This window comes from Heterodontus francisci, chromosome 18 (assembly GCF_036365525.1).
Source record: "Heterodontus francisci isolate sHetFra1 chromosome 18, sHetFra1.hap1, whole genome shotgun sequence".
Taxonomy (NCBI): domain Eukaryota; kingdom Metazoa; phylum Chordata; class Chondrichthyes; order Heterodontiformes; family Heterodontidae; genus Heterodontus; species Heterodontus francisci.
In genome coordinates, this window is record NC_090388.1 from 68,708,304 (window position 1) to 68,720,370 (window position 12,067).

Below are 12,067 nucleotides of genomic sequence, written 5' to 3' on the forward strand. Positions count from 1 at the left end.
ATGGGAGCTTGCTGTGCATATATTGGCTGCTGTGTTTCTTACATTACAACAATGACAACATTCAAATGGTACTTAATTGCTACAAAGCACTTCAGAGCATCCTGAGGTTGTGAAAGGTGCTATATAAATGCAAGTTCTTTCTTTAAATAATAACAAATAAATTTACAGTTTATAATCAACTGACCACTGAAAACCCATGCAGTTACCGTGTGGTAAAAGCATCAGGCACAAAATCTGTTGTCATAAGTCTCAACACTTGCATGAAAAATCTTCCTCCCAGTGTCCAGAAGTCATTGACTACACAAGGGAATAAAATTAATCTACTAAATTGAATTTGAATTGAATTTTCATGGAATCCTCCCGTTGTAACTATGGAAGAGGAGCTGTAGAAAATTTAGAGAAATAAAGTAAATCAGAGAACCCCACAGAACTGCGTGCCCATGTTTGAACTTGTTGAACTTAGACTTTGAAGGGTGTACACTTCTTAGTAAAGTGTAATTCCGTCTGATATTCTTACTCATGGAGGAAGTAGTAGCTTCTGCAGTGGTTCACTAGGTAATTCAGGAATGACCCAGGTTCGATCCCTGCCCTGTGTTACGTTGGCTGATCTTGGCCAGCCTTAATTTCACAGGGCAGGAGAGATGCTTAAAAAACTTCAGTGAGGATTTCCACTCCTGATTGCAATGCAGTAATTCTTTACATGGTAGACAATAAAAGAGGACAAGATCAGGATTTTCTTTGATGACCCCCTCATCAAAGAGGCGTTAATAGTCTAAATTCAATGTTGAACAGCCATGTGGGTAAGTTACTGGATGGTACTTGACAGCTTTGCACTATACCTAAGCAGAAGACAACTGCCAGTTATAATGTCGTAGTGTTTTGAAATTGTAATTACATTGTGCGTTGTGTACTCTGGAGGCTGCTATAGAACACACATGCTGGCAAAGTGAAATTAAAACTGACAGAATAAAAGGAGAAGGCTTCATGTTCAGCTGCTGCAGTCTTCGTCTCTCTCCCTTTGCCTCATATCCTATACCAAACTTGGCTAAACCTCACTCAAGTCCCGAGTACATCACAATGACGATGAGGTAAACAGCAAAGGATGGAATAAAACCGGAAACATTGCTTTCAGGTATGAAAATTTTGGAAGATTTTTGTCTACTTTCACAGACAGAATTTTAACTTGGATACTGTGTTAGGCTCACACAGGAAGCTAACACAGTATACACTCACACACTGCTCTCTCCAAAATAACCATCCAATCAAAAAAAAAGATATAATCTCAGATTACTGCTGAGAAGTTTCCTCTGAAAGGAGTGCAATGCTGGATTCTTTGTCAGTGTGTTTCTCATCAGTATACTCATGGAGGAAGTAACAGCTTCTGCAGTGGTTCACTAGGTCATTCTTCAAAGCATTGAAAACACCACTCACAAGCGATGAGTTCAATAAATTTGCGAACTACCTCGGGTTCACTCGTAGGAAAATCACACCCCGTTGGTCAAGAGCTAATGGTGAAGTTGGGAGATTTATGCGAACCTTGAAAAAAGTGATACACACAGTTGCAGCTGAAAACAAGTCGTGGAAGCAAGAGCTATATCACTTTCTTCGTAACTACAGAGCAACACCTCACTCGACTACTGGAAAACCTTCAGCTACACTCAACTTGACAAGTAACATTTGCGCCACACAAGTGCCAGGCAATGACCATCTCAAACAAGAGAGAATCTAACCATCTCCCCTTGACAATCAACAGCATTACCATTGATAAATCCCCCACTATCAACATCCTGCGGGTTACCATTAACCAGAAATTAAACTGGACCAGCCACATAAGTACTGTGGCTACAAGAGTAGCTCAGAGGCTGGGAATTCTGTGGCGCCAACTCACCTCCTGTCACCACAATGCCTGTCTACCATCTACAAGGCACAAGTCAGGAGTGTGATGGAATACTCTACACTTGCCTCGATGGATGCAGCTCCAACAACACTCAAGAAGCTCAACACCATCCAGGACAAAGCAGCCCGCTTGATTGGCACACAATCCACTACCTTCAACATTCACTCCCTCCACCACTGACACATAGTGGCAGCAGTGTGTACCATCTACGAGATGCACTGCACCAACACATCAAGGCTCCTTCAACAGCACCTTCCACACATGAGATCTCTAGCAGCTAGAAGGACAAGGGCACCAGATGCATGGGAACACCACCACCTTCAGATCCCCTGCAAGCCACACACCATCCTGACTTGGAACTATAAACTATTCCTTCACTGTCGCTGGGTCAAAATCCTGGAACTCCCTTCCTAACAGCACTGTCAGTTCAGGAAGGTGGTTCACAACACACAATTAGGGATGGGCAATAAATGCTGGCCTAGCCAGTGATGCCCACATCCGTGAAAGGACTAAAAAATCCTATGTGCCCACATCTACTGCAGCTACCCTGCGGAGCTAATCAACATGTACGCGAACACAATCAAGAACAGAAGGATTGAATGAAAGTATATGCAGAGGGAAACATGAAATTTAGAGCTTCACTACTTCAGTCAGGAGATAAACTACTTGTGAAACGTGATGGTCATGTTGTTAAGAACCCCTTATGAAATCCAACTATTTGTTGTGACCAACACAAAAGGATCAATGATCACTGCTAAGTGTGGTTCACAAATCATCACAAGAAATGTGTCATTCATCAAAGCACTGAAAACATCACTCACAAGCATTGAATCCGATTCTGACATCTCAGATGAAGAACGTGAGTCAAATGAGACTACAGCCGATTTCAGACGATATCCTACTCGTGAGTGAAAACGCCCACCATACTTAAGTGACTATTTTACAAAGTGAACTATTTATGTTTATCATTTACATTTTTAGAAATAAATCATTGAAACATACTATGTTGCTCATTTGCTAAGAAGGGGGGGGATGTAATGTTTTGAAATTGCAATTGCATTATGTACTCTAGAGGCTGCTGTAGAACACACATGCTACTAAACTTAGAAACTAAGATAGAATAAAAGGAGAAGCCTTTATGTTCAGTTACTGCAGTCTTTGTCTCTCTGTCTTTGCCTCATATCCTAAACCAAACTCAGCTAATCCTCACTCAAGTCCCAAGGACTTCACAATAGGGTTGGGGTTAGTTATGGTGGATTGAGGTTCGAGGTAATTCAGAAAGCTATGTACTTTCCCATTAATTAGATACTTTTCTGTTCTAGGTCACAGTTAATATTCTTCCAACCAATGATGAACCACCTGACTGCCAGCCAAAGTTTTATTCACTGATGATTCTTGATAACACAGCTGTGGGATCAAACATTCAGGGGTTTCAGTTATCCTGCACAGACCGAGATTCTTCCCCTCACTCTTTCCGTTACTTCATCACTTCAGGTACGTCACTTAATTCCCTGGTGGAACTAGTGTTGTTTTTCTACCTGGATTTGGGCATATCTCATCAATGTGTGCTTGCCTACCGTTTTGTTTTTTTTCCAACCCAGCTGTTCCTCTACAGCTATTGTTTTCTTTCCTCTCCAATCTGAATAGCTCTCATTTATTTGCAGAGAAAAAGAAAATGCTTGTGGAAATACACAGAAATGGTTGAATTTTGTGAAATGTAGTAGGTGGTGTAGTAAGATTAAATGGCTGGCAGCGGCATATTTGTAGAATACAAGCTTGATCCCATTTGTAATTTGGCAGCCTATTTTTTTTATCCTGTTCTTTTAGTGCTGCGTGAGTGTCAATTATCTGACAGGTCAGTGGGAGAATTGTTACGTTTGTATTTAATCCTTTGTAATCTAATTGACAGGGATAGACATAACATGGTCACCTTGTTTGCACTTGGTCCAAGGTTATTAGGATTGATATCAAGCTATTGATAACATTGTGCAAATTAGGACCAACCAAGCTGGAGGCTGAAACTCGAAAAGAATCAACCGATTATCTTTCCTAACCTAACATGCAGATTCTGGTTCCAGATTTACACATACAATCAAACATGAGCTTAAAAAGGTTGAACAACATGTCAGGTCTTTCTATAGTCTCATGCAAAAGAATTGCATTGTACGTGGCTGATCAACTCTATTTAGTTGGGTTACTGTAGACTTGTTAATGACAGCAGCATCAACAATAGCTGACATTAAGATAGCTTCTGTGGAAAAAAAGTATTTAATAAGTTAATCCTGTACAAGTAAAATGATCAATATAATAAAAGCAAAGTACTGCAGATGCTGGAAAGCTGAAATAAAAACAGAAAGTGCTGGAAATACTCAGCAGGTCTGGCAGCATCTGTGGAGAGAGAAACAGAGCTAGCGTTTCAGGTCAGTGACCTTTCATCAGAACTGATGAAAGGTCACAGACCTGAAATGTTAACTCCGCCTCTCTCTCCATAGAATGATCAATGCATTGTTTTCGGGTAGACCAATTTCTGCATTCCAACATTTTATTTTGGACCTCTGTCTGCTATTCTTTGTTTTCAAAAATGTTGTTCATCAACATTAAAGTTAGGAGTGCTGAATCCTATCTCAGTCGATTCATATTATGCTGGCTATTTCAGAATGTTGGTTCTCAAAAGCACTGAGCTTTTAATATGTTATTCTGCAATGGGCAAAGCTATCTCTTGACTTTTCTGTTTAAAAGTTTAAATGGTGTCAGAAGTATTGATTATTTTGTATAGTTTTTCCCAATCATTTTGATTATGAGTACCATATCACAAATGTGCAAATTAAAAGTGTATGATAAGTTACCTTTAAAGCCTTAGAGATTTTCTAATGGTTATTTGTCAGTAAATGACTTTAACCAGGTCACTTTCTGTATCAGGTAATATCAACAACCACTTTAGACTCTCTCCTAGTGCTGGATCCAACATATCTAAACTGATACTCGCACTTCCTTTTGACTATACGCATGGTGTTGACAAAGTCACAGATTATAACCTCATTGTTCAAATAACTGATGACAACTTACTGGCTGGAAGCAGGGAGAGGAAAGTTGTACAAACAGGGAGAGTAAAGATCAACATCAGGATTATTATCCCTACACCCAGTACAAAAGAAACAACCACAACTGTAAGTACATCAGAGTATACAGAGCTGAGCTACATTTTCACAGTGATGCATCAAAAACAAAAGCTTCTAAAAACAAATACTCTGATTCAGAAATAACAACTCCTTTTTTTAAACTCAGCAAGAAATAATTGAGTTCAAGATAAATAAGTTCACAATGTAGTAACAGGATGACATAGCCTCAGTTTAACGTTTCATTAAGGATAAGACCTCCAAAATGCAGCACTAGTACTGCTGTTTGAGTGGCAGCTCAGATTATGAAATTGGGGAGGAGGCTTAAACGTATAATGTTTTGTTACAGCTATGCATATACCAGCAACTGAACTAAACTTAGACATAGTTTATATATTTTGTATTTGTGTAAGCAAATTTAGAATGTATATTCACAATTCACATATCAAGAATTTAACTAAAATGCACACCTGACCCATTGATTTGTGTACTTTATTCACATGCTACTCTATCATGGTTACAATCTCAGTGAACGTAAAGGATGCAAAAACAAGGAGAGAATAAACAAACCATTCATTTCAAGTCATTGGTGGTTTCTCAATAACGGTTTCTTTTCTGTTTGTTTACAGCCCAATATAACCTATATCAGGCTATCTCAAAACACCTATCAAGCAGATGCTTGGTACATACCATTCATTATCACCTTGGGTTGTTTATTGCTGCTCGGAATGCTGGGATATTTAGCATACCTTTTGGCTCAATATATTCGCTCCATACCAAAGTCAAAAGTCAAGGAAAAACCACTGTGAGTTACAATCATCACTTGGTTCATCAAACCACTTCATTCCAGTCAAAACAAGTATTCGTTATATCTTATTTCAGTAATATGCTTATGATTTATTCTTTGACAACCATTTACTAACACTCCTATGGGTTTACTTTCTCTGGTAGCTTACTGGTTAACACATTTATTTGAAATTATTTTGCATTTTGCTGTACTGATGTTGGTAGCCGTTGAACAGAACCCTTTAGTCTAAAATTACACATCCCAACAAAATCCATTGAAGTATGTAAGGGTAAAATTAAGTAGTTTACACTTAATTAGCCAGGCTTTTATCCAGTTATAAAAGAAAGGTCACCTCTGGTCTAAATGGGCAAATTGAAGTCAATGCTATGCAATGTTAATGATGGAGACCTAACACAAAATTCTTCACCGCCAAAGGCTTTTGTTAAGATACCAAAGAAATTTCAGACAAACATGTTAACACATTGAATACTGATATCACACTACCTTCCTACATCTCTAATCAGGTTGCACCATATTAGAACCCAGTTGAGATGATTGCTAAAAATCTTTTTTGTTCTGTACTGGTTTGTGAAATGGTCAATGTGCCCATCTAAAATTGGGGTTAAGGCTTGCTGGAACAGAGTAGAGGGAATTTGATACAGTGTCCAGTTCCGGTTATATTTGACCCAAGAATGTGCAAGGCTGATGCTGGGTGCTCAAAGTGAATGTTTCGTTACTTTTAAATTATTAACAAATGCATTAATTTACAAAAGAAACACTTGCACTTATATAACTCCTTTTCCAACATCAGGAATTGTTTTAGAACCAACAATGTACTTTTGAAGTACAGTCACTATTGTAATGTAGGGAACACAGCAGCCAATTTATAACACAGCAAGGCCCCACAACAGGAACGTAATAAAAGACCATATCTTTTATTTTATTGATGTTGGTCAAGGGATAAATGTTGGCCAAGATACCAGCAGGAGCAGGACTTAAATCCATGACCTTCTAACTCGGAGGGAAGACTGAGCCACGGCTAATGCCAAGTTGATTACCACTCATTGGCTTATTATAAATGTCTAGTTGTCTAACTGCTGGAGCTGAAGCGTTGCAGGGTATATTAACCTGCAGATTTCATATCAATTCTCCTTAGTGTTGCAAATCAGGAATATGGAATGTACATCCTTTTGTTGTAATGTTACAAAACCGATACCATCATGTAATCCCAACAGACATCTTTTTATTGAAAAATGTATTTGAAAAGTAACACAAGTTACGGTTCATTTGAATATCAACACAAGTTATGGCTCATGTACACAGAGGTAATTGGACCAGATTTCATAACCAAATTAAGCAGAACCCTGAGCCAAAAGGAAACTGAATGTTTGCTGTAAAATTCTATTGATCAAATCTTTGAAAGTGATTGAAGCTAATTCAAACAATTTTCTTTCCCTTTTTTGTTCCAGGATGGAAGAACAAGGTGGGTGCTTCAACTTTCTTGAAGTTTTTCAAAGTGAATTAAGTTACATTTTCTCTCATTACAATGGAATAAGTGAACTTTTCCTTTGTTAAATATAGAACTCAAGCCAAAGAAGCAACATGATGTAATTTTGGTAAGTTTCCAAACAACGAGCATAGGATCTATTCCTGTTTTTAAAACAATGTTTTGCACATCAGTGTTTAAAAACCGCTCTGCTTTGCATTGCCTCGTGCAACCATCTCCTCTGGGAATCTCTTAGCTAGTTTAGAGCTCCAAATGATAATTTGATTTGATAGTGAGAGCAAGTCCACTCTAGAGGACTGGCATTCTCAGTATTTTGTTTGCAAAGTCCTTTAGAAACTGAAACATGATGATCTCCAACAGGACCATCAATTTACCTGTGCATGTCTGAAACCTGGATGAATTCAAAGCCCTGCATGCCAAGTAGCCAAGTGTGTCTCCAATTCCAAATCTGTGCCTAAAATATCTGTTTCTCTCCCTACACTTGCAGTTTGCAGTTGTACAGACAACTGTCAGTGAAACCAGGCAGGGCACTGCATATTGCATTATTTTTCTTTGTTAGGCTTTCATCCAGCATCACAATCAAATCTTGGAGCATTTATGTCTCGATTTCTTAATTGGTCCCCAAAGGCTTTCAGCTTGTGCACTGTAACCTCTGAATACAGCATTACAGTTGTCATTGATTGTTCTGCATGACAAACACTATTCCACTCATTCACATTCTCCTTCTGCCAAAAGAAAGGACTTGCTTTTATATATATTCTTAATTCATTCATGAGATGTGTGCATCACTGGCAAGGCCATCATTTATTGCCCATCCCCAATTGCCCTGGCGAAGGTGCTGGTGAGCCGCTGTTATAATGTAGGAAATGCGGTAGGCAATTTGCGCACAGCAACTTCCCAAAAACAACATTGACCTGATAATTGCTTTTAATGGTGTTGTTTGAAGAATAAATATTTGCCAGGACATGGGCAAATGGCTACCCCTGCTCTTCTTCAAATATCATGGGATCTTTTACTTCTACCTGAGAGGGCCTTGGTTTAACGTCACATCTGAGAGATGGCACCTCTGGCAGTGCAGCACGGCGTCAGTATGAGATTTTACACTCAAATCTCTGGAGTGGGTCTTGAAAGCACATCCTTCTGACTCAAGCGTTGAGAATGCTACCAGCCGAGTCACAGCTGAATGTTCTTTAAACAAAATACATCACCACAAACTGTAGCTGTGTTGCAAAACCTGTATATATTTTTGAGGGAATACACCCTTAGACCAGAGCACTCCAACCTGCAGCTCCAGGATCTTCTGTAGCTCATGAATCCTGGCAGTGGGGCCATGGAAACCCAAGCAAAATCACTCCCATATTTGTTATTTGATGGCTTGTCCTGTTTGCATTTTGGAGCATTTTAAGCACAGTTGTTTCATTATCAGATAAATGCTAAATCAGAACACGATTATTTGTTACATCAATGCAAGTTAATGAGATGTATCATTAGATATATATAAATTAATAGGAATATAGATTTGAACTTTATATATGTGGTCCTGAGGTTCCATGGTACAAACCTATATGGAAACCCTAGCCCTAGACCATCCCATAGAGGGTATAACTTCCCATATTTTGAATATAAATGGTGGCAAGTGGAGACGTACATTTTTATAGCCTCCCTACTTCTGCCTCCAATCACTGTGATCCATCAGCCACAAGATACAGGATGAGAGAATAACATACAAAATGTCAGCCAGCTAAATATTCTGTGTATTTCAGGAAATGGTCACACGCAATACAATCTTTGATGGAGAAGCTGTCGATCCAGGTAAATGAACACTTTTAATACCTTTTTCACAATTATATATGCATGTGGGCTATGGCAGTTTTGACTGAAACATATCAGCTGGTTTCCTCCCTGCGCTTCCTTCCCTTTTTATGCTGGGACCCATCTTGGTTTCTGCTACTGCCCCTCTGCTTTCATATTGCTGATTACTTCACTTATTACTGTTTCTGCCTTCATTCCAAGCACTCCTGCCATTGGTATTCTTCTACAAGAGCTTTTCCCTTTAATCAGGTCTTCTCTTTCCTCTTTGGTTACAAGACTGTTTTCCACAAACATGCAAACAAAGCCTAGCATGGAACTGAATCAACATTTGATTTCCTTCAAACCACAATCTTTCCATACACACCACCCTTAATTCTTCTCAATGCAGTGGCTGAATCATGCCACCTTGATCTAATCCATGATTTTTAATGGTGTAATGAAAATCCTTTTCCCTCAATGTTTACTTGACATTAAAGCCATTAACTTCTTACACCATCATACTTTTCAGGCAACTAAACAAACCTGAAATACGGCACTTTCCATCTGAAAACTTGAAAAGATGCATAGTTAAAAAAATTTTTTAAAAATCAAGCAATACAGTGGTCACAGCATTAAATGTCTTGATATGTTGGGCCCTTAGAAAAGAATTTTCATCAGATGGTTTACTTACGGCGTGAAGTTTGACTGGGTGTGTCAGTACGATTGCATTTTCCAACAATGTGCTTACAACTGGGGCAATTCCTTACTGCTCCTGTTGCGAGTTCACTGAATAGGAGGGTGGGCGACTATATTTGCCAAAACTTCCCAATGGTTTACTGAATTAGAAAGTGAGGTGGTGAGTCAAGAAACTTGAACTAACTCGATATCTATTAAAAGGGAGCAATAATCACCCTGCAGATGGATTTCACACAATTGGAGAAAAGCTCTCTCGTTTTAAGTTGCATCCAGCTAGATTCTGATCATTACCCTTAATCTTTCTGCTAGCCGTGCTCCTTATTTCAAGTTTAAATATGTCAAAATACCATTATAATTTGAAAGCATAACATTCAAATTTAAAAGCTTAATGTCCATGCAGGATTAATAGCCAGAAAAATCCCTCCAGAAATTCCCATCTTATTTCAGCAGGCCTTTATGTCTGACTTGCTAAAATTATTATTGTGTGAAATCTGGAGGTCCATTTCAAAGATATGATCCAGTCCTGACTTATGGGCCTGAATTAAAAATCAGTTCAAAGAAGAATTCTATGGCTGCAGAACAAGTCCCACATTATAATGTGGTTGACTCTTAACTGCTACTCTGAATGGCCCTAGCAAGCCGCTCCGCCCCATCAAACCTCAAGAAGGCAACCCACCACCACCTTCTCGTGGCAACTGGGGATGGGCCATAAATGCCAGCAACAACCACATCCCAAGAATGAATAAAATAAAATTGACAATATTTTCAAACCAGGTAAATTAGAATCAGACAAAAGTTTACGGAGTTATTTGGTTTTAGTGCACAGTCTACAAAACTAATTAGTGCATTCAACGGCATTTATGTCCTTTAAAAAAAACCCTGCTCATATTGAATGTTTATTTGATGTTTCAGTCACAGGCAATGTGTATCAATATAACACAAACTCTGGAGCCAGACGTTGGAAAGATACAAAGTTGCCCATGAAAGATTACGGGAATGCTCGAGATGCAATTCCTAATTTTACACTCAATATCAACAAAACTAACAAAACAACTTTTGCACAGAACAGCAACATGGAGGATGTCCATTCAGCCCAGAATACAATGCAAAAGACACATAATGGCCAACATTCTCCAAAACCTACTTCAAAGCTTGGAAAACAGATCAAAGTTGCACCGCGACTACCAGAGGCACCTAAAACTCAAAATTCTTTGGCTAACATATAGGTTTTGCTGAAACGGGAGTGAAGTGAACATAATATTTTTGCAAATTAAATTAGAGTTGTTGTGTTATAGAGTATTTGAAGTTGCATCAAGAAATGACATTGGAATCTCTCACAACTTTGAAAAGGTCACAGAGGAAAATAATATAATGACCCGAAAGTTTGCATATTCTTGTCAGATGACGTCAGTGGGTTTAGCAAGCTTGGTTTTATTTTTGCAGAAACAGAGTTAGACACAAGTCAGAAGTTAGAAATTGAGAGGACATTCAAAGCAGAGAGCAAATGTGTGATATCTGATTGGACCAGCTTCACCATTGCTACCCTTCAGTTAAAGTATATCATCACATTTATTTGGAAACAACAACACCAACTTGCATTTATATAGCACCTTTAATATAACAAAAGTATGCAAACTGATTACCTACCTCTCCAAGTCTTAAATTATCTTTGCCTTCAATAACTAGCAGGAGAAAAGCTCAATGTCACATCAGTAGCTCAATATGCTCCGCATGCGTCATCCGATGTAATCTGCATTATGTGGCCATTCTCATTTTTGTAATAATTCCTTATGTTTGTCTAGTACTGATAAACTGACATGCTACTCATTTATTTTGTGTTTGTCAAGGTTGGTCACCTACTTGGGGGAGAACTAACTCCTCCACCTGGTAGAGACCAGGCACAGGGAGTGGGGGCAATTAAAATGAGCTGGCGACTTGCCCACTGGCTTGCCACCCCGATGCAATTTTACATTTTCTCTGATTAAGCCTCTCTGTGGACAACCAATTAGTGTCCCACTAGGGATACTGAAATTGCCAAAATGCAATTCATGTAGGACCTTTAAAACCAACATCTGTCCCAATCTACATTGACTTTGAATCCAGCTTCCAAAGGTCTAACCCACATTGCCATCTTTAGATTGATATGTTCAAATTAAACTAAGTTGAAAGAATAATAATATAAATGTTGTCATCAATGTACACTACATGTACTGAATATAAAAAAAGTTTCCTGAGCAATTTTTCATTCTTTGAATTAACTTTCCAAAGATTGC

General features: G+C 38.6%; 1 protein-coding gene across 1 annotated transcript in view; it reads left to right on the forward strand.

The window, feature by feature from the left end:
• Positions 1–11,759, forward strand: part of LOC137379357 (cadherin-related family member 3-like) — an 88,335-nt gene extending 76,576 nt beyond the window's left edge. The window contains exons 15-21 of the mRNA XM_068050063.1: positions 3,220–3,391; positions 4,817–5,064; positions 5,643–5,818; positions 7,270–7,283; positions 7,382–7,416; positions 9,071–9,119; positions 10,707–11,759. Coding sequence (XP_067906164.1) covers positions 3,220–3,391; positions 4,817–5,064; positions 5,643–5,818; positions 7,270–7,283; positions 7,382–7,416; positions 9,071–9,119; positions 10,707–11,020 — 1,008 coding nt within the window. The 3' untranslated portion in view covers positions 11,021–11,759. The remainder of the gene's footprint in view (positions 1–3,219; positions 3,392–4,816; positions 5,065–5,642; positions 5,819–7,269; positions 7,284–7,381; positions 7,417–9,070; positions 9,120–10,706) is intronic.
• The last annotated feature ends 308 nt before the right edge of the window (positions 11,760–12,067 follow it).